Source organism: Pteropus medius, unplaced genomic scaffold, assembly GCF_902729225.1.
Source record: "Pteropus medius unplaced genomic scaffold, Ma_sr-lr_union100, whole genome shotgun sequence".
Taxonomy (NCBI): Eukaryota; Metazoa; Chordata; class Mammalia; order Chiroptera; family Pteropodidae; genus Pteropus; species Pteropus medius.
In genome coordinates this window covers 20,356,595-20,384,315 of record NW_024351730.1, presented here as the reverse complement: position 1 = coordinate 20,384,315, position 27,721 = coordinate 20,356,595, and the positions used below count along the sequence as shown (strand labels likewise).

General features: G+C 32.2%; 1 protein-coding gene across 1 annotated transcript; it reads right to left on the bottom strand.

The window, feature by feature from the left end:
• Positions 1–14,722: 14,722 nt before the first annotated feature.
• On the bottom strand, positions 14,723–21,109 carry ODAM (odontogenic, ameloblast associated). The gene is made up of 9 exons (XM_039845339.1): positions 21,059–21,109; positions 20,937–20,978; positions 20,324–20,371; positions 19,536–19,769; positions 19,068–19,112; positions 17,313–17,417; positions 15,613–15,681; positions 14,993–15,154; positions 14,723–14,752 (listed from the first exon to the last, which is right to left on the bottom strand). Exons 1-9 carry the CDS (start codon positions 21,107–21,109, stop codon positions 14,723–14,725), a joined length of 786 nt encoding a protein of 261 aa, XP_039701273.1.
• Between the last annotated feature and the right edge of the window lie 6,612 nt (positions 21,110–27,721).

The following is a 27,721-nucleotide window of genomic DNA, read 5'->3' as shown; positions in this document are numbered from 1 at the left end:
TTAAAACACACACACACATATATACATATATACATGTGTATATATATATGTGTGTGTATAGTGACTCATTTTATCATAGAATGATTCAAGTTTCAATTTGGGTTCCACTGTTACATGAAATGCTGAGATAATTCTCTTTGTATAAGTAGAGATCAAATCCCTGAAGACTACTCTGTTGAGTGCTAACAACTAAACTCTTTAAGGATTTCTCTGGAATTTGAGAAATTTGGATAAAGGAATATCTTAGCCACAGTTATAGATATTTCACATAGAAATCTTATGTGTTAAAAAGAGAAAATGTAACTTACACTTCGTGGTTCTCTTTCTTGGTCTTGAGAGACCTAAAGCTCAAACAATCAAATGAATTCAACTCATGCTGATGAAACATACAAACTGAGAAATACATACATATGTATAAAGGAAAGAATTTGACTATTCACTACCTACTATTGTCTCACAGTATTAATTTTTTTAAAAAAAGTCTAGAATTTGAGTGTCCAGAAAACATCATGAGAACTATTTTCCTGGAAAGTGTTAATATGTATTTTAAATGACTCAAATTCATCACTGTACCAAGACTATGTGGAATTGCACTGAACTATGCACTGAACGATACCTGAATTATAATATTTTTTTAGAATATAATATTAAAGGGGCAGGTGTTAGGCATGTTTAAAAGTAAAATACAATGTGTGTAGAAAAAGTTCTTAGGATTCACAATTAGAACAACAACAACAAAATACTAAATGCTCTGGAGTGTAGAAGTGGGTACATACCGGGAAGCCAATGGTTACTGCCAAGATGGCTGTGATCAGAAGGAGAACTTTCATCTTATTCAGAAATACCCTAGTAATTAGAAGAAAGTCAAAATGTTGACACAAATTCAGAAGATCCAATTATAGTATATATTATGTTACTAATAGTTCTTTTATACTGCAAGTCACTTAATCTTAGGGCATCAATCTAGTTAATGGAGAAAAATTTTCTTTTTAGGTAAAATTAAAACTACCTTGTAATTTTGCAATTGTTATATCAATTCTTTAAAAAACAAACATTTACATATTATTTAAGAAGAATACTTGTCTAAACATGGTGATAAAAGTAGTTTCTGGAATGAAATATTTCCTCAGTTTATACAGAGACTGTCATGTCAGGGCAAGTAGTGATTTAATGATCTCAGGAAGTTCAAACACATTCCATATAAGAACCATAAGCTTAATTTAAGTAACATAATTATTTGCGTTGGTTCCTAGGCAACCCCTAAAATTTCATGCTGTTTAGAGGGACCTATTTTTGACATTTGGGAAAGAATATTTTCAAGGCATTTTGTTTTATTTTAATTTTTCATTGTAGATAGCTTATCTTATGATACAGTTGTTATAATTAATGTATCAGTTATGATTGCTAATAAATATTTGAGAAAACTGAGCTCAATTAAATTGTAACCAATGATTATATATTTAATAGAGAAACAGACAATAAACTATAGAATCTATTGCATTTAAAAATAATTTGTCACTAATACAATAAACATATATATTACTTGATTTTAAACATGAATGAGTAATTTTCCCTATGGGATGGTATCAGTAGTCATTAGCCTTCTTAATCATGGTGTAGATACAGTAGACGCTAGAGAATATATAGAGGTGTGGGTTGAGAAAGGCAATCAAGTTGCAAAGAGGAGTTGGTTAGGGAACTTTTCTTCAAGTTGTCTTCCTATTTATTTATTTATTAATTTATTTATTCATCAAGTATTTCTTGATATCTGATTAAGTGTCAGACACTATCCTAGATATTAGGTGTGTAAGGTATTTGAGAAAGTCCCAGCTTCCTTGGACCTTAGTAAGCACAATGTTATAGACCCGTAAATCACAAAGTTTTCTGAAGATTATTTAATTTAAAGTTTTACATTAAGGAAAATATCAATTACTCATATCATCATTATTATTTTTGGGTGGCTTTGAAATGCTTAATGGAAAGTCTAGGGAGATTAAGCACCTCTTAATGCTTCCCAAATATCTATGAGACAGAAGAATAAATGTAAAAGAAAAAAAGTACACAAGATTTGATCATATTGTCTTTATTTTATGATCATCATATCATCTTAATTTTTTTATCATATTAAATTCAAATTGTGATAAAGAATACCAGATGATGTTATGATTGTGACAAAAAAGCTAAGTTCAGTATTCCATAGGAAGACTAGCAGTATAGGCAATTAGCAGTAAAAATTTTTTATGTATACACACTCATACATGTATGCTTTTCACAGACATACATATATACATACATGCACACACACACACATAGCATAACTTCTATGTGCAAAGCATTGTGCTAGGTGCCAATGCTTTGCACATATTATATAGGGATATAATAATGATCAAGCATGATTTCTGCCATCTGGCAGGTAGTAAAGAAAGAGAGATATTTTTATAACATAAGGCAATATGTGATAAATACTACACATGGAAATCACGATGTATTGCGAGAATATAGAAGATAAAAGAGACAAATTAGGGAGACAGTTTTGCAGAAGATAGAATTCAAGCTGAGCATTTATAAGAGGAAGAAATTCAATTGGTTTCAAGGATTATTCAAAACCACATTAAGCAAACCACATCACAAATTTCTAAATCATATCTTAAGTCAGGGCATAGCATAATTAACAACTACCACATTTTATTTTTCTACTTCTCAAGCTGTAGTATACATAGAAATATATTGCTATGTCTTTGAAAAAATTAGATGCATTTTCCTGGAGCATCAATTTTATTCAAGAATTTATAAGAAAGCACAAGTAATTTTTATATTAAATTCAGCATAATATGTTATAGAATATAATGTAAATACAGCAAAATTTAAAGATAAAACAAGAAGCTATAAATAAATTGGCAGTTGTTCATACTTTAGAGAATATCTGGTATTGCATGTTCCATTTTTGGCTGACTTGAAATCCATAAAATTCAAAATGATGAGCCTGAGGCTCTGGAACAGTCTAATTGTAGCACCCCACCAGAACTTTACCCTCATAAAGATTTATTTATGGTCATTCTAAAATATGCACTATTATGACTGGATGGAGATTTTAAGAAAAAGTTTTGTAAGTAGGTATACCTCAAATGTTTGTCTAATTACTTAGTTTACAAATTCCCAAGCAACCATTACATGACAGTCTCAATAATTTTATTTTCAACAGTTTAAAGGATATATGTATATATCTCTAGCTATATAGATAATATATTTCTATATAAGACATATATATCACATACATACCCCAGTTTACAATGATGTTTAAGACCTCTCTTACCTCAGACTTTCCAGTTTCTTCTCTAAGATACTATTGTAAGAAATGAGAAGTGACTGGCCCTTAAATATGACAGCTATTTTATACACTCAGAAGTAAGTAGAATGAAATCTGTGGCTTGAAAGCCTCTCCCTTGGGATCAGTTATTACTTATTTGAGTCATCAACCATCACAATGTGTTGAAACTGGGGAATAACCAACATTTACAGTTTCATTGAAACTTCAGCTGAGTGGCTACCAAATACATCTATTTGTGGTTTCTTTCCAAATTTTGTGTATCTTATATATTCAAAGATGATCACTTCACATAATGTTGCCTCATGTTCTTATATAATTTTTTCTTTAAGTTCCATAATTAAAAAAATATGGTCTAAGCATTCTATTGGGATTGATTATAACTTATTAGAAAGCATTTTTTGGTAATGTAATTTTAAGAAAACAAAGAATCTTTAAAAATGGTAAAGATGGGTTGAGAATCCTTTGCATGATTCGGCTTTTAGGTCTTTGGTTTTAGTGAGCAGGGTTAGAGCTTTACAGATCAATGGACCATATTTAGGAGCATCAAAGCATTGTGGTTACTTCATGAAACACTATATTCTGTTTTTCAATTAAAGGTATACTTAACAGGAAGGGTATAACCATCAAATGTATGACTAAAAACTAGAGCCCTCCAAAAATTCAAGAATTATCATAAATATGTATGCATACTGTATATGCCGTAATTGAGTCATAAAACTTGGGCTTTTTACTATTTATTTGACAGCCCTTAGAATATTGCTTCCTTGAGGTCAATTTCTATTTCAACAGAGGTTATATGATCTAAATTGTAATAATGCAACAATTTTCCTTCTTTTCCTTTATCCTTTCTAGGAATTAGTTCTCAAGAGAACTTAGAAAAAATAGTAACAGTTTATGTTTCTTGAGGACTGTAAGAGCTCAAGCACATCATTTAATCCTCAAAACAACCAACTTTACGAACAACAACATCATTCCCATTTTACTGATAAAGAGAATGAAAAGTAGAAAATGGTAGTAACAAGTCTAAGGTATCATAACTGGTAGACTGAAAGAGATGATATTGAACACTAGCAATTTGCTTCCAAAACCCATACTCTTAGTTAGTGTCACTGGAGCAGAAGGTTAGACAATTCAGTCCAAATTCAAAGAAACATTAAACTTTCTTTACCTTTTACTGAACATATAATCTTATCACACTGGTTTAAAGAAAACTGCTTCAATTGGAAACCTAATTTATTAAACCCAGTATTATGTTGTATATTGGTTTTCATTTTAGCCAATCTGGGGTTAGAGTAGATTTTCTCAGGACTAAGGATAATAAGTTTGTGTGTGTGTATGTGTGTGCACGTGAATGCAAGCATAACATACTATTCTCTTTCTTATTTTACAACCGGGGGTTCAATTTCTTCTACTTATCTGAAATTGTCCTAACAAAAGCTGCCCTTTACCACTTAATTGTGAAAATTATAAATGCTGTCCTCATGCTATTGACATTTCTTGGCATTTGATAGTGGTGACTATGCCATCTAGAAACTTTCTTTCGTTCGTCCGTCCTTCCTTCCTTCCTTCCTTCCTTCCTTCCTTCCTTCCTTCCTTCCTTCTTCCTTCCTTCTTCCTTCTTCTTCTTTCCTTCCTTCTTTCCTTCCTACTTTCCTTCCTTCATCCTTCCTTCCTTCCTTCCTTTTCTTTTCCTTCCTTCGACTATTTCAGCCTTCTTCATTCATTCCTTCGGCAACTAAACTTCATTCATCCATTCCTTCCTTCCTTCCTTCCTTCCTTCACATTCAATGCTCATTCCTTCAGCTCATACATTTCCTCCACTCTCTCTTTCTCTCTCTTCCATCTCTCTCTTAGCCTATATCTCTTTCTACTTTTCTTTCTTTTCTTTTCTTTCTTTCTTTCAGCACTCTTTCTTTCTTCTTTCTTTCTTTCTTTCTTTCTTTCTTTCTCTTTCTTTCTTTACTTTCTTTCTTTCTTTCTCCCTCTTTCTTCCTTTCTCTCTCTCTCTCTCTTTCTCTCTCTTTCTCTCTTTCTTCCTCTCTTTCTTCCTCTCTTTCTTTCTCTCTTTCTTTCTTCTTTTCTTTCTTCTTAAAACCACTCTCCATTGTTCTTTTTTCAATTTTTCTGATAGCAGTCTTAAATCTTTGCCGATTCTTTTTTCTCAGCTCATTGTATATGACTACTTATCCTTTTAGTTTATACTTGTTCTGAATAATAAAATCTACTCTGACCCCCTAACCTGTACCTTCAGCTCGAAGTCTTTATTCAACTGCTTATACTATTTAGATATCTGATGGGTACAATTCAAAACTGAACTTATTATTTTTTTCTCCAAATCTTCTCCTCACTTTTATTTAATCCCTCAGCTGATAGTCATTGATCATTCATTCAACCAAATTAGAAATCTGAGACTCACCCTATACTTTCCTTGTCCCTTCCCTTTGGCATCTAATAGTAGTTTTCTTTTCATGTATATTCCTGCAATCAGTCTCTTCCATCCTCATTGCCATTTCCTTCGTTTAGTTTCCCATTCCCTTCTGGACTGTAACAATAGCCTCTTAATTAGAGTTCCTATCTCTGATATTCTCCTTTTCTAATTTGTCTTCCTCGTATTCTTCCAAAATGGCTTTCAAATCTTTTAAATATAACTCATGGTAAAAAAAAAAAAAAAGAGCATTATATGTCGTAAATGAGTATATACACACATATACACACACAACTGAAACGGTTTTTAAAAATAATTTTAATTTATTAAACATTTAAAATACATAATATTTTCCGACTTTATTTAGATGTATTTGACATATAACATTGGATAAGTTTAAGGTATACAATGTAAAGGTTTCTTATATGTATATATTGTGAATGGTTACCACAATAAGATTGGTTAACACATCCATCACCTCACATAGTTATCTTTTTGTGCATGTGTGGTGAGAACATTTACAATCTAACTCTCTCAGCAACTTTCAATTATACAATACAGTGCTGTTAACTGTAGTCGCAATGCTGTACTTTAGGTCCCCAGAACTTATTAATTTCAAAACTGGAAATTTGTACCCTTTGAACACCATCATCCATTTTCCCTACTGGCAACCACCAATCCACTTTCCATTTCAATGAGTTTGGTCTTTTTTCGATTTTACAGCTAAGCAAGATCGTTCAGTATTTGTCTTTCTAATAAGAAATTTTTGCTTTGCTAATCTTTGGTTTCCATTTGTGTTGGCTCCCAGGTAGTCCTGATTAAGCTAGCAGATAGCATAAAGCTGTGGTTATCCTGTTATTAAAAGTCTAGCTATCATGAGGCAGCAGGAATAATGAAGTCAGCAATAGATATCCCCAAGCTAAAGGAAAGGAAGAGCTGGAGATTTGACAGATTTTTATTTACATTTTTAGATCTTTTTCTTTATTAGCTGTAAGTGGGTAAATCAGACTTTTGTGTCTTAGTTTTCTTATCTTTAAAGTGAAGATAAAGATAATTATCTCTAGAATTGGGAATTAAGTGAAATGAAATGTATAAAAGCACTCATCATGGTATCTGACTTTATAAATGATGTTTTAATCAGCATCAAAGCTGAAGCTTTGAGTAAAGACCTCTTCCTGCCACACATCTTTAGGATTCCACAAATAATTAGGTTCCTCAGCTAATACAAAGGTATATGAAAACACCTCAGTAATTGGAACTGAATCTGGGCTTACTTAATGTTACTTAAATCTGAATATAAGTAGGGAAATTTTGAAATTAAGCAGTATCAGGAGGGAGTAATTATTCTTTCTGATTGGTGATTTGTCTTCACCCTCCATACACTCCACCAAGCATTGTCTCACAGGTTGTAATTCTGACTGAATTCAGGAAATAGAAGCTGCTATTACTTTCTAGTGTTAATATTAATTCAAATGACTAGAATCTAATAACCAAAAAATACCCTGGCCTAACAGAACAAAACTTATAGACATAAAAACTCCTTTTGTAAAGTCTCCAGTACATGGTTGTCCTTCCATGTACAAGGGCAGCCCAAGGAACAGCAACCAGTATGTTTTGCCCAGAAAGAGGCCATGAGTGGCCTCCAGAAGCTTGGCAGGCTATCGTATGAAAGAGGCCTTAGGTTTATTTTTGGGGACAGAGATAACAGAAGCAAAAATTAGCATAACAAGATAGTAAAAATAATCTGTAAGGAAAAAATTTTTTTAAATTTAAAAACACCTATCTCTGTAGATATTCAGGGAGAGGTTGAGTGACCGCAGGCTGAGGTGTAGCTGAGAGGATTTTTGTGTGGCCAATGGAATTGGTTAGATGACCTCGCTGTACCCTTTCCATGATAATAATCTCAAACTGGTGATAAACAGGGTTGAGAACAATGGAACAGGTTTAGCTATTAATTTTTTTAAAAGCCCATAGGCCTATTCTTACTGAAGGATTAGAATTAGTGGTAGGGAAATGCACATTTTGAGACACACTGTGGGAAGCCTTAGCAAGGATTAACTCACTATTACTTCAATAGGAGAGCAAAAATATCTTGTTCCACATCTTATGGATAAGAAAATTTGTAGAAATTCAATACATTCTTTAGACATTCTCATTTTGTGTGTGTGTGTGAGTTGGGAACCATTAGATACGATATAAACTTTAAAAGGCTTGTTTGTATACATGTTAATACTAAGGAGGAATTTTTGATTTTAAAAGGTCTATGATGGATATAGACAAAAAGGTCTGTGATAGATATAGACAAATCTCTTAATTCTCTTCAATCCTCTCTAAATGTTATATATTCAAGTAGAAATAACCTTAGAGACTGTGGGTTCCTGCAAAAGAATTAGAATCCTATGTGTCCATGTTGTAGAATTTGAGTGGTTATCAATTCCCCAATCTCCATCACACACTTGACCCCTAGCTGTTAAAAAACAAAAGTAGTCATAGAGTTCTTACCCAGAGTCAGCACTAGCAAGTGCCAGAGTCGTGGCCAGACAGACCCATGTCCACTTCAGTGTTTTATGAATGGGCCTGCTTAATAAATACTTATTGAGCAAATAAATTAGGCTCTTCAGAAACTAGTTTGGATATTTACTGGTGCCCTTTATCAGTTATACCATAGCTTGAAGCTCAAAGGCCAGCTGAGAAGCCCTGTTATTAACCATTCCCCACACTCATGAGACATAATTTTGTTGGCATAATTTAAAATTTATACCAAATTCCATTAATAATTTTATATTTTTCATATGGATCAAATAATGGAAATTACTATATTTGATATATATTACAAATAATTTATGTAGTCCATTCCAAATCTTCCCTTTCTCTGTGTAAAATATATCATTTTTTCCTCAGATTTCAACTAAAAATGGTAAATATAAAACTTTAAAATATTAATGACCTCCTATGCATTTTACACTTTTTTCTAAAATGTTTAAGTAGAACCTAATATTTTGAGACAAAACATGGTGTACAGGATTGTTATCCAGTCTTGTATTACATAGAGCTTTATAGGCTCTTTCTGTGGTTCCTCCTGAGTGGACATTTAGCCCTGATGCATGCTCCTCAGGCAGAAGTTAAGAAAGTGGCTTTGCGGAGTCATACATCCAGGATCTGAATCATGCCCTTACACTTAATTTGGATGAATCTCTAAACCTTTTTTAACCACCCATTTACTCAGCAGTAAAATGATAATAACAACATGTTTTCCTGTTTGACTCATAGCTCTAACAATTTAAATAAAAACGAAGTTCTCTATATGGCAGTGTGTTAAAATCAAAGGTCTTGAACGTAAACTGTGTGTGGGGTCTCCTTCACGTATGCATCTGATTCTTCTCCATGTTCATGATCCAGAATTTCAAGTTCTTTTCGCTCTTTATTTTTATCTTTGAATTATCAAAATACAAGAAGCTTTCTGTATTTAATAAAGATTCTAATTATACTAAATCTTAAAATATCCACATAATTAGAAAATGTTTTATTTACATTATTTAAGGTAACATTGTCAAAATACTTATGTGCTAGAAACTGACAAATGCTTTATATGAAATACATTATATGTATTCAAAATAGCCCTATGGGTTAAGCTATCTAGTTATTCCTATTTCACAGAGAGGAAAATTTGGCTTAGAAAATTAGGTATCTAAGATCACAAATATAGTAACTGTGCAACTGGAATGCAGAATTAGTTCCGGTTAGGAACTATGTAACAACACAAACAACTTAAAATGAATTAGGAAAAAACCCCTAATTCAAATTTAGTGAATCACAAAGGAGACGTAGAGATTTTAAATAGTTACATAATCTGTCATTTAAAAAACCTTTTATATCAAAAATAGGTATCATTCCAATCCATTTGGACAAAAGGCTGAAATATATAACAAAGGTAGTTTTTTAATTTTATGTTCTTGAAGTAATAACTATATGTTCAAAAAGATAATACATTTTGATTTGGACAAGGGAAGTTTTGCAACGGTCACATAAATTTTTTTTTTAATAATTGGCTGTCTCAGAAGACAAATATTAAAAATTGTTTGTTTTAAAGAAATATCAAATATACAAAATTCTTAATAGAATTTGCTATGATAGTCAAAGCATATTGGTAACATTTTCATGTCTGATGATTTGAAGAGAATTAGTAACAAAGCTGCTCAGCTGTTGGCTCTTGCTATTTAAGTTATGAAATTATTGGAGAGAATCAGGTTGTATTCAAAGTAGGTTTCTCATTAATTTAATATATTAAGCATTTATTATGCTTCAATTAGCCATCAGGCACTATGTAAGTCATTGTGTAATACTAATCAGAAAAGACTGTCCATGAGTTCCTAGGGCTTACAGCTTCTTAGACGAAATAAACCAAAGTAACAATAGCATTTATAGGTGAAATAATTAAAGGAGTATGGGTACTGTAGAAATACAGAACAGGTACCTCAGCCTAATATAAATGGTCTATGAGGAAGTATATTAGAAAAAGTAAAGATCTAAGCGGTGATATGATAGTCAAATAAAGAGAAGGAGGAATAATGTTCCAGGCAGGAGTTTACTTTGGCTGGACTGTAATGTTCAAGGGGTTTATAACAAATGTATCAGCAAGATCAAGTAATATGAACCTTTTAAGCCAATTAAAGGAGTTTAGAGTTTAAGCAGAGATCAGTGGGAAGGTATTGCATGATTTTTAAGCGGGAGATTAACATGATCAGGATTCTATTTTTGAATAATCACTGTATTTTAGGGGGAACAAATATAGAGGTGGTTATCTATTAGTCCTCATAAGAGATGAGTATGGTCTTCAGGAGGGTAGAGATATTGAAGACAAAGAGATACTTATGAGAGAAAATCTTCAGAATATAGACTTTCAGTTTCTATTAGTGGCAGAAAAGTTTATATTGAATTAAACCTCCTCTTAATAATATTATAAGCTCTGGGCATAATACAAAATAAAAAGTTGGAAGGCTTTGGAGAGTGACCAAAAGCAAGTAGAAACTTAAGGAAATTAGACTCTTGCAAGAAAGGTTAAGTTTACATTTACATCCCTTTTTTTGTTGTTGTTTATAGACACTCATCATCTGCAAAGTGTGGGGGCAGCTAGACTCTAATAAGGGAGTCACAGTCTTTGAGACACCAGAGGAGGTAGTTTGGGGATGCCAGAGGGGGAAAGTTTTATAATGGAGGGAAAATTAAGGGTGATTGCCTCAATATTTGTATATAAACTCTTCCCAAATCCTTGACCGATCCCTGAAATATGCATATATAAAGCAAGATATCAAAGATCCCAACAGAACACAATAGCTGGACAGTTGAAAGAGCAGAGTAGAGATTTCAGCAACTTCCTGTTGCTGTGGTAACTTAGAAATTAGAGTTCTGCCAAATTAGAGGAGCTTGATAAACACCACATGCCAGAAGGGCAACTCACAGGTGTAAAGACCATGTTGTTAGAACTTAGTTTTGCCCTAATATCAAAGACAAAAGACATATATATAAAATCAAATTACATGCTTAAAGTTTATGCAAATAAAAGTGCTACTAGACTGATGATCAATTGGATATGGATGTGATGTTGAAGGTGAGGTCATATATGGATTCTATATTTGTCATGAAATAATACTGTCATAATCCTTTTAGATAGAAAGCTCTTCATGGAAAAGGTTGGTAAGGAAAGTTTTGATGCTATATTGTGGATTACCAAATCTAAGCAAAGCTGATTTTAGAGAAATTATTCTACATATAATTTTTCTGGTCAAACCTGCTCACAATCGAACTCCATTTTCTGCTTATGTTTCTTTCACTGGTCTGGCACAGGAAGATTGGAATGCCAGGGTTACAACAAGAAACAAAACAAAGTTCTTTGTATGTACTCTGCTGATATTTTCATAAATAGTCACTCTTGTCTTCTTAACTTTGGTAATAAAAATGATAGAGTTTAAAACTCTTTTATAAAATATTTTTAAAAAGTAGGATATTTCATTGTTAGTAATTATAGTATTCAGGCTTTCAAAACCAGTTGTTGCTCAAGAATTCCTTAAGAATTAACATCTTTCTGAAATATAAGGGATCCTGAACAGTCAGAAATTAGGGAATTTATTTTTTAAGCTGATCCTAAATTTAACAGATCACTAAATTGGATCTGTTAAAATTACCCAGAGTCATAAGGTCCTGTTAATATTGCCTGGAATAAAGAAATAATTTCACTATGCTTAATTTAGTATTAATGGTTTTTATGAAAATATTTATTCTTGAAGTAGCTTCTCAATGTTTATTATTGAATTTTTATGTAGTACTTATTCATTTTATGGTTTTATATATTATCATTGTATTTATATAATCACTATGTTTTTGAAAGGAATTATTATTATAATCTCTAATATTGCCAAACTTGACTTGATTATAGTTTGATGCTTAGTTTTGCAGTTTTCCCTGAGTTCTGCTTCTCTTCACTGTACTCTCAAACAGAATAGCTATATTGTGCTCATCTTTCATCTTTAGTCTCTTACCATCACTTTTTCCTCCTCCTTGAAATGCTGAATACTTGCTGTGTTCCAGAATGTATTCTAAATACTCAGTATGAATTACCTCATGTGGTTAGTTTCAATTACTTCATTAACTCTTGAAATTTTGGGACACAAGTTTCCTAAGTGCTGAATACCTATGTTTTATCAGATATCTTGGTTTTCGACTCTTTATGTCACATCTAATATTAAGAGGTAAGTCAATTGCCCAGAATTACATTCATTCAATTCACCAATTTAAGGAAAAAACATGACATATAAGATGAAGGCAGAATAGGTGATTAGTGGGTTACCCTTTCATAGAATGAGTAGCTAATTCTAGAGTCATAACATACTAAATGTTGGATAGGTAAGATTCTATGAATTGTAATCTACCTGAAAACCTAGAATACTAATCAAATTTTCTTGAAATCACCTAATACATATTCATTTATTCATTCGCTCAATCATTTTTCTTTTTATAAACATATACTCACACATAACAACACACACATCTACATACCAGTACATAAAGTAAATCAAATGTCAGTTTTTTATTTTCTCAGAATTTTAGCTAAAGATCCAAAATTGAGAAAATAAGTAAAAAACACTTCCACAGTCACAACTATAAGGAGAAAATTAACATTTTCTGAGTACTTTGTATGAGTCAGATATCTTACATGTGTTATTTCAAGTAGTCCTTTAAGAAATTCTAAAAGGTAGGCATGGTCATCTTTGTTTTACCCCTGAGAAAACTGAGACTTAGACAGGTTAAGTGACTTGCTGAAGTGTTCAAAACCAGATTGAAAGCCAGATCTGATGAAATCAAAAATCTATGCCATATTATTTACAGAACACTGCTTCCCCAAACCAGCATACAACTTCCTGGAGATCTTTTTGGGTGAGGAAAGCCATCTCTCTATGTAACTGTGTCATATTGGGAGCATGAACTTCATGATATCTGCCATTAAATAATTTTTATTCTAATGGGGAGTCATCAGAAGGAATCTAGTTGAATGTGTCTAGGGGAAATAATGAGATACTATGTCAAAGTTAGATACTTTAGTTCATCAGTCCCAAACACCACACTCATAACTTCAATGATGGTATAATTTTATTCTCATCAATGACACCATTTTCCTGAGCCATCCTTTATTAATACAATTATCCAGTTGATTCAGTGATGTTAGCTTTATTCTTCTTGTTACTTTCTGGATTATGCAATAATAGAACATTTGAAAAGAAATATAATTTTAAAGACAAGACTTATTAAATGATTATATTATTTTTCTGACTCACTTAAAGAGTGTAATATTATTTATAAGTAAAAAGAAGTTCAGAAGAGTTAAGATATTTTATATATTTCAAAGAACTGATATTAACACTGAGGAAGCAAATAGCCTAAAATTATATCCGAGGCACCGCCACATCTTTTTCTCTGAAAAATAAGATAGAAGAGCATTTTCATACCATTAGACTGTCTGGTGTAAAATTTCCTAGGTATATTCTAAATTACTTAATAAAGAAATAAAAAAATTACTTTTTCTGACATTGATGCCATAGAGAGTGAAGGGCACACTATGCTGAAATCCCTTTAGTATTTCTGATTCAATAACTTGAATTAACTTGCATTGTACAAAATGGTACATACCAAAAAAGACTCTTCTAAAAAGGTGCTAACACTATTCACTTTTGGTTATATTTTTTGTACTTTTTTTTCATCTGAAGAAGACTAAGTATTCATTTTCATAGGAAAAGGAATCAGAAAAGACTCATAGGCAGCAGGGAGGAGATTAAAAAAAAAAACTTGCCTTTTAGTTTTCCCTTTAAGTCAAATTGTTTGCTTTTTAGTGTGTATTTTTTACTTCTTGGTGCCATACCAGCCTGTCCTTCTATCAAACACTCACTAGCCTCACAGCCAACTAAGCCCAGTAGCACGGGTAATTAATTAAAGTTATTTTTGGTATAAAAATCATGAAATTTAAAATTTTCATATGATTCTGAAATTCTTTTTATCACTGAGACTTTGTTTCATTTCAATCTAATACAGATGTGTTGGCATTATTACAACTTGCAGCTTGCAAAGTGAAGTGCTGATTTGGAAGAGCTGACTCTGCATACAGTGTCTGTAGGATGTCTTTTACATGAACCTAATATATTTACTATTTGTGTTTTCAGTATTTACATCAAGTTTATGGCATAGGCAGATGACTCTCAAAAATTATTCTGATTTTAAAAAATTGCTTAAATCCGATAATTATTAGTAGCTTTGTAGAAATATATCAGCACAAACTTTTTCTTTTTTCATTTTGATAAGACCACTTCATTAGTTCCTGACAGGTTTTTTTTTTCCTCTTTTAATTTAGTATATGTCATGATACTTAAAGCATGCCTCTTGGCAAATACCTACCAAAAACTCTGAATGATTAGTACAACATCTTATGGTTCCTTTAGGCTACCAGTCTTGGCCTAGTGAAAAAGGGACATTCATAAAAAGCTCTTATTAAATCGAAATTAAGTTATATTCTGATTAATTATCAGTAAGCAGTTATTGGCCCCCCTATTCAAGGTTAAGACCACATATTCTACTGTGTCATTAACTCTCTCACTATTTCCATGACTAAGTCCTATTAATTAAGCACTAAGTTTATCTTTATATTTTCTATTAGACAACAACTTCTTACATCAAATGTAATCGGATTACCCTACCTTCTCTTCCATGATCTCTGGGGTAATAGTTGAGTCTATTGAAGAAGCAAAAAAACTTGTTGTACTGGGTTTTTGTGAAGTTGAAGGAAAGAATATTCCTCCACTGGCATGCCTAATGTTTTTCGTTTCTTTTTGTAAATATGGTATCACTCCTCCTGCTGGCTATAGAGAATGAAAAAGAGAACAAAGGGATTATAGGTTCAAGCACAAGGTCAAAATTGGGAAGAATGTAAAGCAACAGGATTGAGATGCAAGGCATGGAATTTATTTAAAAAGTATATGTCTTTAATATTTTCTAGATTATAATCTATCCTTTAGAAAGACTATGACTATAAACCAGCAAACATGGTGTCTCTTAATACCTGATTTTAAATGAGTATACCAAAGAGAGTATCTGACATAGAGTAGTCCTTCAATAAATATTTGATGAACTGAGTGAATTGAATTTTGACTGGCAAAAGATTACAAGGGGAAGATGTAATAATTGTTGATGGTATAATTAATAATAACAATAATAATAATAATAATAATAATAATAAAGTTTTCATTAAAATGAACAGTAGTGCAGGTTGCCAGTTGTTGATTTCCAGTACCTAGCAGGATGTGGTAAGGAATCTTACCATCATAGCAGTTTCAGGAGCTGTGCCAATGATGGTACCAAAGATTAGTTGTTGCTGTCCTGGTATAACCTGAAAAATCAGAAAGTTTTAAAAAGTCTAAATTATTAATCTATAAAATAAGTTGTTTTGTATCCAAGACAGTTAAACACTTCCCAACTTCTTAAATTAGTTTCTTAAAAACAGAAATAATTTATGTTTAAGAAAGAGAAAAGCAGCTCTTGACATGAGGAAACTGGCCTGACAAAAAGGTACTGCTTGTGTTGTCAGGAGCTTGTTGACATTCTCTGCTAGGCCCTGGTACTCTGTGGAACATTAACAATCTTGCAGAACACCAACATCAGACAAGTTTGCCTCTGAACACAATGAAGTGTGACAAAAACAAGACCACTTTGTAATCTTGTCTAAAGCAAGATCATGGGCCAAGCCATGAAAATACCAGGCATCCTCATATCCTGGCTAATATGAGTAATTCTTGCTTCTTTACCAAATCACAGCCTCACCTTGCTTCATTGTTGTTACCTTTGAGGTAAGAATCATCAAGTTACACCCCTGTCACACATACACATTTCTTGAGAACACCCAATCCAGGGTGAACCATCATTCCTTGAACTTAACACAAACCCAGATCCTATAAGAAATTATTTCAATACCTTCCTATTAAGACACACCATAGTTTCCCATGGTATGTGTTCTCCCTCATTTCAATGAGTGGATAAATCTAACTTTTCAGCTAGGGATGTGTTCATGGTGGTTTTGGGCTGAAGGGCACTGATACATTTAATAGGTTGTAAAATAAGTGGTTTCAAAACAATTTTTTTTTGATGGAAAGCTATCATTTACTTACGAGTTCTGCTTGTTGCGGTATATATCCAAATTGAGTATAGAATGACATCTGTCAGATTTTTGAAAAAGTGTATTACATTTACTCTGATGATTTTTGTCATAATTTTGTGATAAATAATTACATAAAATTATATTTATTTTTATATTATACTAAATATTTTTTGAAAGTTTATATATTCTAGGTGGTAAAAAATGTGAAATTGCCAAGCATTCTTTTGACATCATATGACTTCTAGGTTAAAATTCTTTTTTTCTCTTTAACATGACAATTGAGATTACTACTACCAGTAATTTAAAGCATATTTTTCAGTTTTCTCTAATTTTGTTTGGCAAGTTTTAGAATGGTGATAAACTTTTTTTTTTTTTCCAATTTAACTAAAAGAAACCTAGTCATTATGAGCCACATGAATTTACATTAGAATTCTAAAAATTTTATCACTGGTCCGCAAAACTTAAAGTAGTTATCTAATTATATCTCAAGTTCTGGTGATCATAGGTACCTTTCATCACGGTTGCTATTTTTATTTCTTTTAAATAATAACCACATGTATATATGACAAGAGGGATTCTGGTAGATGTTTTAAAATTAGAAAACTTTCTTTTTCAAAATGATTCAGCTTTTAATTTTTGATGTTATTGAGTTCACTCTCTGATTGCTATCTTTTAAAATTCAGCCTTATAGCATTTCCAAATTAGTGATATGTTAGGAGAAAGCATTATATACTTTTATGACTACCAGAGCAAACTGTTGAGTTTTTGCACTAAATATACTCAGATATTCTCTTCTCTAAAAATTTACTTCATCCTCTCTTTTCTCAGATGGAACTAATCAGATTAAAATCAAACACCTGCAGTACCTGCTCCTCAAATTGCTGCTGTCCCGTTTGTGGAGGTGACTGTGTGACTGTTTGCTGAGGTTGTTCACAGGGGAGGAGAGTGTAAACCGGATAGTACTGAAGCATCTAATTTTAAACAGAAACATATGTGAGAGCTTCCTTTGAATCAGCATAGGCCCTTTAAAAAATCATTTGTCAATATTATTTTAAAGCTGATTTATATTTAGCAAATTTACGAACAAAAGAACTCATGAAGCAGTCTCTCCCAAACTTTAGAAACAACTGATATTAAACAGGATACTGGACTTTGTTTCATGGTTGCTTGCTGGGTCAAATACATTTAGGAAGTAGTAAGTTCAACTAAACAATAGGCTATTAAAAAGGACCCCGTAGACTTTATATACAAATTTTAGACTTTATATACTAACTTTATATACAAATTACTTTGCAAATATCTAAGAAGATGATAGTCTATGCAGTATTTCCCCTATATTTTTTTGAGAATCATTCATCTGCAGGATATGGTATTAGAAGTTCTACCACAATGAAGGAAATGTCAAGAATGTATTGTCTTTAATAATTAACATTTTATTAAAACCATCCATATGGATGTTAGAATATTTTGAAAATCTAGAGACAAGGAACAAATATATAAAACCACCTATAACTTTATCACTCACATTATCATGCATTAACTTCCACTTATGTTTGTATGTCTAAATATTCATAAGTATTTATAAAAAATGGGGATCATAGTACATACATAGTTTTGTATGTTGTTTTTTTTCTCTTGTATAATTAAATAAGAGACTATTTTAGACATAAGAATTAAAAAAATGATTGTGGTCTAAGAAATATATTTTGTGCAGTGGTTCTTAATTCTAGCTAAGAATTGAAATCACCTATTGAGAATTTTAGCAGATAATCGTATTTGGGATTTACTCATGTATCATGTATCATGTTTCTAACTCTCTAAAAACTATGGCTACAATGAGATAATGTCTAGAAGTAATTTTGTAATGGGTGTGGGACAAAATTACATAATTATAATTACCATACAGTCAAGTGGTCTTTTTATGAGTGGTCAAGACTCTGCTGGGGAATAATATAATTTATCTATACTTCTATTTTTTTGAACCCAGGATATTTTAAAATTAATTAGCCTAATCTTGAGAGGGTCTTCCATATTACTCAAATGAATCTACTAGTTTGCATTCATATTTTAAAGATTCTCTTATTTCATGGAAATAACCACCATTTGATTGTAATGTGAAGTTAAATTAAAAATATACAAAAACTCGGAAATGTTTTGAGAAGAATTTCATAACTCAAATAATGTGGGCAAGTGTTTCTTATCTTGACATCATATTATATTTTATCAATTCAATACATCTCTCTCTGAAACAAAATTTAAGGTTGGGCAAAGTCAGTCCCTGGTGTATTCTCTTTAGTTGTTCCCAAATGCCGGCAGATGCAAAGAGGACAGAACAGAGGGCTTGGTGAGATCCTTTATTCCCAGCACAGTAATGCCCTCGGAATTCAGAGGTCCTGCAGACTCTCCTTAAGGGACTTTCTTCAGGAGTTATTAAGCAAGCCTGATATTAACAAACCGATGCCAGCCCAGTAATAGCAGTATCCAGACAGTAATATCATTGTGTGGGTTTTTATAGCCCTGCTAAAGGAGTCAAAGTTACAGATTTAAAAAAGAAAAAAAAATTCAATGGAGAGTGAACATAGCCATCTTTCTATTGGTATAATGATATCTTATTGATTTACCTGTGTTTGCTCTTGAGGCATTCTGAAGAACACATAGGGCATTGCCTGCCAAGAAAAGGAATCATAAAAAGTTGTATTTGACTTTTTAATTTAAAATTACAGAGCTGTTTTTTTTAGACCTACACATGTAAATTTATAATTTATGTTAGCAGACTGCTATGACAACAAAAGGTCACCTATTATATAAACCATTATTAATACAAATTGCCTTTTTTTAAAGATGAAATTTCCCTAATTATTTTTTCCAAGTCATATTTTAACACTTTTGATTTGTGGCTGATTTAAATGTTAGAAATATTTTTCATGTTCAGAAAAGATAAGGAAGTACTTCTAGTGGTGGTAGGAACATAGTGTGGAAAAGAATTCTTGCTCAATAATTCCTGTCTTATTTCAAAGTTGATTTATATTTATTTTCACATTCAATGTGCGTTTTTCTCCTCACAACAAGATAGAAGAGGCTCGAATTACGTGATTAGGGCCCTGTTGGATCTGCACTGCTCTTTGAAACTGTGAGGGGTCCAGTTGTCCCATCTGGGTTCTATGGTCAAAATTGACCTGTCCTGGGAAAGTTATCTGATTTGGGAATAGTCCAGCAAACCGTTCTAGAGTTGACAAAGACAAGGGGCCTTGTCCTGGAATTTGAGCTTGCTGTTGCTGTTGTAAGATTCCAGAGAAAGGCGGAATCCATGAATAAAACGGGCCCTGGAAAGAAACGAAAAAAAGAAAGGAAAAATTTCTCTTTCATTTCAGAAATAATTGAAAATCAGTCCTGAGCAAGAAAGAAACAAAATGTAAACAATTTCTGTATTTCCATTGCTGCATTGTAAAAAAGGAAGCATCTTGGCACTTATGAGCTGTGCATATAAGCATGAACAATGCTCAATTCCCAAAAGTCATGAGAAATATGGAGCAGCATGAAGTAGATAAAGAGTACAGTTTTTGCAGTTGTCAGACTAATTGAAAATATCTTTTTTTATTTTTTTATTTTTTACCAGTTAGCTGAGTTTAACCTTGTATAAAATAATTAGATTAACTATCTCATTGCTTGGCATATACCAACTTCTCAATAAACAAGTGTTAATCAGATTATAGTTTTTAGTTTTCAAACAAATGGTTATTAGAAAATATGGGATGAATTCATAACTTTAAAAATTGAGATTTCAAAAATGAAATAAAAACATTTTCGTCTCAAAGTACCATAATAAGAAAGGAGCAGTAGAAAAACTTTCTTAAAATAATTATTGAGGTAGAAGTACCTGAAGCTGTAATGGCTGAAGTTGAGCATTATAAAGATTCAGCAGTAACTAGAAAAGGAAAGATCATATGAAAACAAGATTACTACACATACTAAAATTATTAAGAACAATGTTTACTACAAATATAGCATAAGTCAGAGCTGACTGATTATGGTTTCCTGTTAGAGGTGAGATGTTTTCTCACTAAGCCTATATACTTAATTGCAATGATTAGAGGTTGAGATTTGACTACCTCTCCCCTGCTGTGTATGAGATTGTACAACTTTAGCCCAATCCAGTGGTTTGGTTAGTCATTTTATGCTCTTAAACACCTATATACACCTGTATTAGGTGCTACTAGAACAAAAGATATACAAGATATTGTCATTGTCTTTAAATGATTTTTAATCAAACAAGGCAGCCAAAATAATATTTTAGAAATAACCTGGTATATAAAACAAACATGAACATTGGAAATGCATTTGGATATAAGAGCATTAAAGAGCCAAAGAATCTTGACTGTCCCTAATTAGGTTTTTAATTTTTCACCTTTATCTCTTCCTCACTAAGTTTTCAAAAAAGAAGTAAAGAAATAAACAACAAGGAAGCGATTGTTTTAAGTTTTTAAACTAACCTCATTGCTATTGCTTGCAGAGAAAAGGCGCTGCGCGATAAGCTAAAAAAGAAAAAAAAATGGCAAAAGGATTTATTACAGGTTTTACACAATGATTTCAGTTGTACCATGAGATCACTCACCGGGGCTGACATTGTGGCTCCCAGTAGCCCAAAAAGAATTATAGTTTTCATTTTCAGATGAATTATCTAGAAAATGAAGTGTGAAATTTAACTTTAAAAAGACTGTGTAAAAATCATGATAACTATAATTAGCTGGTATTATTCAATCAAAAAAGTAGGCAGGTAAATTTTATAGTATTTACTTATATATCAGGATTTAAAATGAAAGGTATATTTTAAATATCTATAATAGAAATTCTTTTCTTTCAGAACAGTTGCTTAAAAAAACAAATTGTGTGCTCATCCTTTTAGCTTGAATAAATGACTCATTTTGTGGCAAAAGATGTAGTTGACTAAGTTATGAACAATATGGTCTTATCCTTTGTGCTGTTCTACGCTGAAGGGAATGAGTCCCGTCTGTGGGAGGCCCATGACTAGATCCTTATTATGAAAACAATTTTAATGTCTACTTAATGTGTAGTAAAAATACAATACAGATCTGACAGTAGTAGTTCAATATGAGATAATTTTCATTTAAAAGTATAATAATATTAAAATATATTAAAACTAAGAAACTGAGTTAATGTTTTTCTAATTTAGGAAAAAAAGATTATAAAACTAAACCGCAGTATTGATTTATAGTGCGACCCATGGAAGTATTTATCTCTTGTACTCCTTATGTGAAAACCCTGCCCTCCTTCCAATCACTGATCTACACAGTAATTAGGGTGATTTTGGTAGTCTGTCCTGTAGTGTTAACTGCTTTGGGTTCTTAATATTATAAAAGCAAAGATTTGATATCTTACCTCGCTCCTTTACCTATGAAGAGATATCTAGACCTATGCAAGCTCTGTGTTCTTTTTATCTTTCAGCTCTGCTGCTTGGAATATCTCTCATATTTTAAAACCCATCTTTAGAAAAAAAAAAAAGACCAATTATTTCTTCAAAATGACCAGTGATTCAGGGGTTTCCAGACAATGGCTTAGCTAATTACACCTTTCCTAATCACCTAGGTGGTATGTGGATTCCCACATTTAGTAATGTCATTAAATTACTCTCTGAGATATGTTTCCCTATAATCATTCCTGGTTTCTGCTTTGGTTATGACTAAATCTTCTAAAATAATTTCATTCTGCTCTTTTTTAAATCATCCTTAAAATGGATATTCGATAGAGTAAGTTCAAAGTTGAATGGGTGATTATTTTTAAGAGTAAAAAATAGAATTTTTAGACATAAGGAATAGGTCTAAAAGGTGAAAATTCAAAACCTAGTTAGCGGCCGTAAAGATTCTTTGGTCCTTCAGTGCAGGACTGAGCTAATTTCATTAAGATTTAACCATGAAAACATCAGTAAATCTTCTTCTACTTATGAAATGAAATTCTAAAAAAAATTGTTAAATCTCTATGTGTCTATGACATGTATGTCTCTGTGTGATCATGTTGCTTGGGATAAATAATTTAATAAATATAAAGCATAATGACCTACAGTTTTAAAAATAGTGGTAAGTTAATGCTTTACATTTTAAAACTTCGCTTTTACAAAATATGATTTTAATATTCAAAATACAACTAAGTATTATTATCTTTACATCATCGTTACTTAAATTTTCTTTATAAAGTGAGTTTTGTGTTTATTTGTCTTAGTTTTTGTTGTTAATATTGACCCCACTCTGGTAGTCCAGGATCTTAAGTGTTGTGATAATGTATTATCATTTAATTTCCTATTGTGTAAGAGTTCTGTGGCTAATCTTAAACAACTAATGGTGACCTTATCATGCAGGAAAACAAAGTTATTGCTTTAAGTAAGTTTGTTTTTCTTATAGGATGACACATTTCTTAAAACTTGAATGGCTCATTTATACTAAAATGACAATAGCATTTGACATCTAGCCTAAAAAAAAGGACAAAAAAATTAGATAAAATAACAAAACCCCTTTTTTTACTAAAGAAGAAAAGCTACTACTAAGTTTTTATATCTGTTAGAAACTTTCCCAAGATTTATGAATGTTACATTTTCAGATTAGCTAAATAGACCATCCTAGGTGTTGATGGCAGATTTAACTATAGCTGAATGGTTAGTGTAAGCAACTGTTGCCTGGAAAATCTAGTAGGTTGGTTGAGTGAGTGAACAAGGTACTATATTGCCTAATGACGTATATATTTACAATTAATGACTTTGGTCCATTCTGAATGTTATCAAATTAGTACACCACAAAGTCTCGGTCTTCCGAGATTTTCTATTATACAGGGTTTCTATTATACAGATTTTCTATTATGCAGGGTTTAGACAGCTAATCCCACTCTGAGCTAGGAAGCTCTCAGGGCCAAACACTGAAAAAGTTAAGAATTGTATTACAAAGTTAAAATATAGTCAGTGCAAAAATTATCCTGATGATGAATAATTTCGCCTAGATATACTCTTCTAATCTGAAGGTAGTTAAAAGGCAATTTCTGTCATTTCTCCCCCATTATTTGAATATTCTAAAGAAAACCAGTTGAAACTATCTGGTTATACAATAAGTTAAAGTGGGAAAAAACAGGCTATGCTTTCCTACCTGATAAATTCTAACCCACTGTGTCCTTGGAGGCAAAGTTATCTCTGGGTAGGAGGGAAGTAGCAAGGGGCCCTAGTTTAATCCTTATCACATTGTAATGTGAATATCGTTTGTGTATTTCTTCCATTCAGAATGTTGTTGAACTTATTCATTTTTCTATCCCATGTCAGTCACCCAGTAGGTATTCCTGCTGGGAAATTAAATAAATGGGTTCCTTCATCTAGGGGAGAAAAAGAGCAATGTTAGTCTGTATGGATTAAGGTGCGGAAACCTTAAATTGAGGAAATCCTGAACCAGATATTGTCATTGTGACTTCGTTATTTTGTTTTAGTTCAATTACAAGAGCACCAGACACCCTTTATTCAACTCAAAGTACAAAAACACATATCAGTGCCAAGTACCTCTGACTGTCAGATTAAAGTACTATAGAAATTATCTGGATCTTTGCTCTCTTCCAATAACACAAATGATGAAGAGGAAACAAAAATAGCTTACAAGTTAGTTCTTTCAAAATGTCATCTCTGCTTTTTCCCCCCTTTACTTCACCTGAAAAATCAGTTAAGAGGCTTATAGAAAACTATTGTGAAGTGGACCAATATTCTGTGAATCAAGGGGATCAAATTTGAATTTGAGATCTACTTATAATAGAAATGATTTTCTTACGTATAAATTATAATTTTCCAGGAAATTCTAATTACATATCAAAGTAGGTAGAAAACATATATCACCTCCACATTTCAATGAGAAAGCTAAGGCACAGAGGGCTCAGTGAGTTCATTCATTCCTTTATTCATACAACCAATAGTTATTGTGCAGCTTTTACAGTTCATGCCCTTTTAGGCATTGAGAACTTAGTTTTAATAAAACAGACATGTTCTCTGCCTTGCCTTCATGGAAATTATTGTTTTTTTTCACTGTTAAAAAATATCCTAGAATTGTAGTACTATGCAGGTCTTTCGATTCTTAATTAAGTAGTTTTTCTAAAGCACCACGCTGCCTAACTGAAGAGGAGAGAGACATAGCACAATTTCAAAGATAATTAACAGATAAAAATGAGAATTTTTATATGTTGCCAGAGTTGAAAAATGAATTCTCAACTCAATGAAGGTAATAGGTTTTGTAACTTTAACGATTACTTTATTAGTTATTTATGCAGTAAATAAAGAGAATAGCAAACTCAATAAAATCTCTTGTTACATAGAGTGTGTACTTTTAACTTCTGTGAGACTCTACTAAAGTGCCCCTTCTGTTTACTCTACTGGACATTAATCATCATATGTCCATCACAACAATATCCCCTGGCTTAATGGCTCTAGCTTGATTCTATGAGTATGACTTTATTATATTTAAGATCTATATATATGCATATGTAAATTATGACTGTAAAGTATAATTTCTAGGAGTGATTTGTTCAGGAATAGAGATATTAAGGAAAACAGTAATATATACCTCTTCCTTTCACAAAAGGAAACGTAAGTTTCAGAGGAATTGAGAGAGGCTAGCCCACAAAACTAAACTTGGGCTACAAACTATCAACTGCCTATGATTTCCTGAAGTGTGGCCTCCAGAGTGTTCAATGAGAGGTATGTACTCTCAAACACAACCCATCCTGGTCTGGGTATAATCAACATCCACTTTCTCTGAAAATCACTTCTTTTGTCCCTTGACCTGAAATGTTTTCTTTTTCTATTGAACCTTTATATTATTTGTTTGTGACATTTGTTCTTTGTGAATTTCAGACCTGCCGCTTTTATGATCCCTATCAGTTTCTTCTTTTTGGGCCCATAATTGGAGTTTGGCCCAAATGTGGTTTCTGTACTATAACCTCCCAGAAACAAACGACTTCCTTTTAACCAAAATCTTAGAGGTCTATTAGTTTGATTTAAGATTAGTGTCTTGGGCTGATTTCTAGTTTTCTCTTTCTCAGACATCTAGCCAAGCCCATGCCATGATCATGGGACTATTTTGTGAATGTCCCAGTCAAGGCAAGTAGTACCCTAGGCTAACCAGCCTTAGTTCTCCCTCAGAATTCTGTTGATTGTTTTTTTTTTTTCATTTTGTTACATTAAAAGTTTATCTCCTTAACAAGATTTTATGCTTCCTGATATATTATAGCAATGGCTCAAAATTTTTTTCTATCTTGTCTTTTGTTCTTCCCCCCTCCTTTCTCCTTGACTTCTTCCATTTATTTATTTACTCTTTTTTCTCATTATTCTGCTACTTCATTACTTTTTTTTTCTAATACCTTACTTGGTTTACAAAGTCCTCAATGATCAGGGCCTTGCTTTATTCTCCCACTTTACTGCTTTTCACTCAGGTCCTTGTTCATTAAGCTCCAACCAAGTTAGCTTTCTTTCTGAGTTTTGAATATGTTAAATTTCTTCCTGCTTTGTGGGCTTTATACTTGGGCTTTATACTTACTATATACTTGGAATGCTCTCTCTCTGATCACTGAGGGGATACCTATTTGTCATTCTATTTCAGAATCACAACGCAAAAGAATGTTCTCAGACCACCCAATCTAGAATAGCAACTTCTGTCATGTTATCCTATTTAGATTTTCTGCAGACTTGTGTTATTTAATTGATATAATTGTTTATTTATTTGGTTATTTATTTTTTTACTTCACTTATAATTATTTGTTTTTATTTTTTACCTTCTACCACTAGAATATAACTTCATTAGTGCAGAATCTTTGTTTTGTTCATTTTTTTTTTTATCCCCAGTGCCTGGCCCATAATTGACACTCAAATTTGTTGAATGATTGCATGATAATTGTTCTGACATGGAAATTTCAAACACACATTTTTACATAATGAGATTAAATGTTATTTACAGCACTGACAAATATTGGAAGTCATTAAAGTGTTTGATAATAAGATATGATACTGTTTAATATAATTACTTTCTAGAAATTCACTCTGTCATATAGACATTTCACAGAATATCAAAATTGTTAATGCAATGTCTTTTATATTCCAAAAAAAATTATACATCTATCTTGATTTAATTACTTCTCTATGATAGACTCTGTTACCTAATTTCTGGTAAACTTATATGACGAATTTGATGGGAAGGAGTGATCGTTTGTAATTATCTGTTTCTCTATTTGTAATGTCTTAATCCACACCTTAGCAATTTTAGAAATGTTAACTTTTTTTTTCCTGCTTGCTTTTTGAACAGTGAAAAGGGAGCTGATATTTGTTTCTTGGAAAATAAGGCTAAGTGTCAAATCTGATCATTGAAGTCAAGGACAGAAATGGAAGCTAGATTATCAGACAGAAGGATCATAAGTAGGATAAAATCAGTATAAAGTTTATAAAAAATAATTCTATGAATTGGAACTGTATGCTGGAGGTCGCTTAATATAATAAGCTCAGATTATGGAGACACCTGTGAGTGAAAGAGCTGCTAGACTTTAGTCAGTCACCCTGCTCTACTTAGGGAAAAATTCTTTGTAAATTACCAGTATTGGTCATTAGGTCACCCATATTCACATCATCCTGTCCTCTCAAGTTAGTGATGGGAAAAAAAAGTCATCTTTGGTTTCTAACTTTTTTCAGAATTTTGTATTAGTCTCTGTAGCAGATGTTCTGATTCTCCAAGTCCCATTTAGTAATGGACTTAACACACCAGATGCTGGGAGTGCTGCCAGTAGAAAGCATCTTCAAGATTTGCTTCACCTGCCTTCTCTAACAGCATTCTCTCTTTGCAGGCCAATGAATACCTACTAATTCACTAAAGGCTAAGCTTCTCACTATCTTAGCTCCAGAACTTCCCATGGGATTGACTGAAGGCTTTGTTGACTACACAGCAGCTTGACTTCTCCCTTTGTCTGTTCCTGCTTCCTTCCCCTCCATTCCGTGGTATTAATTCTAAGGGCTCTTAACAAATTTCCTGCACTTTAATCCCCACATCAATTGTCTTCCTGGGGATCTCAAAATGAGATAGTCACTAAGGCTTCAGTCATGAAAACATTATCTCTGAGTGACATGTTATAAAAATTTGATCTTAGTTCATCAAATATTAATTATTTTCCATCAGTTAGATAGCTCTGAATCACTATAGAGAATAGATTATTTCTGAGAAATAACCTCTAACTTGCTAGTTTCATTTATGGAATTGTGCAG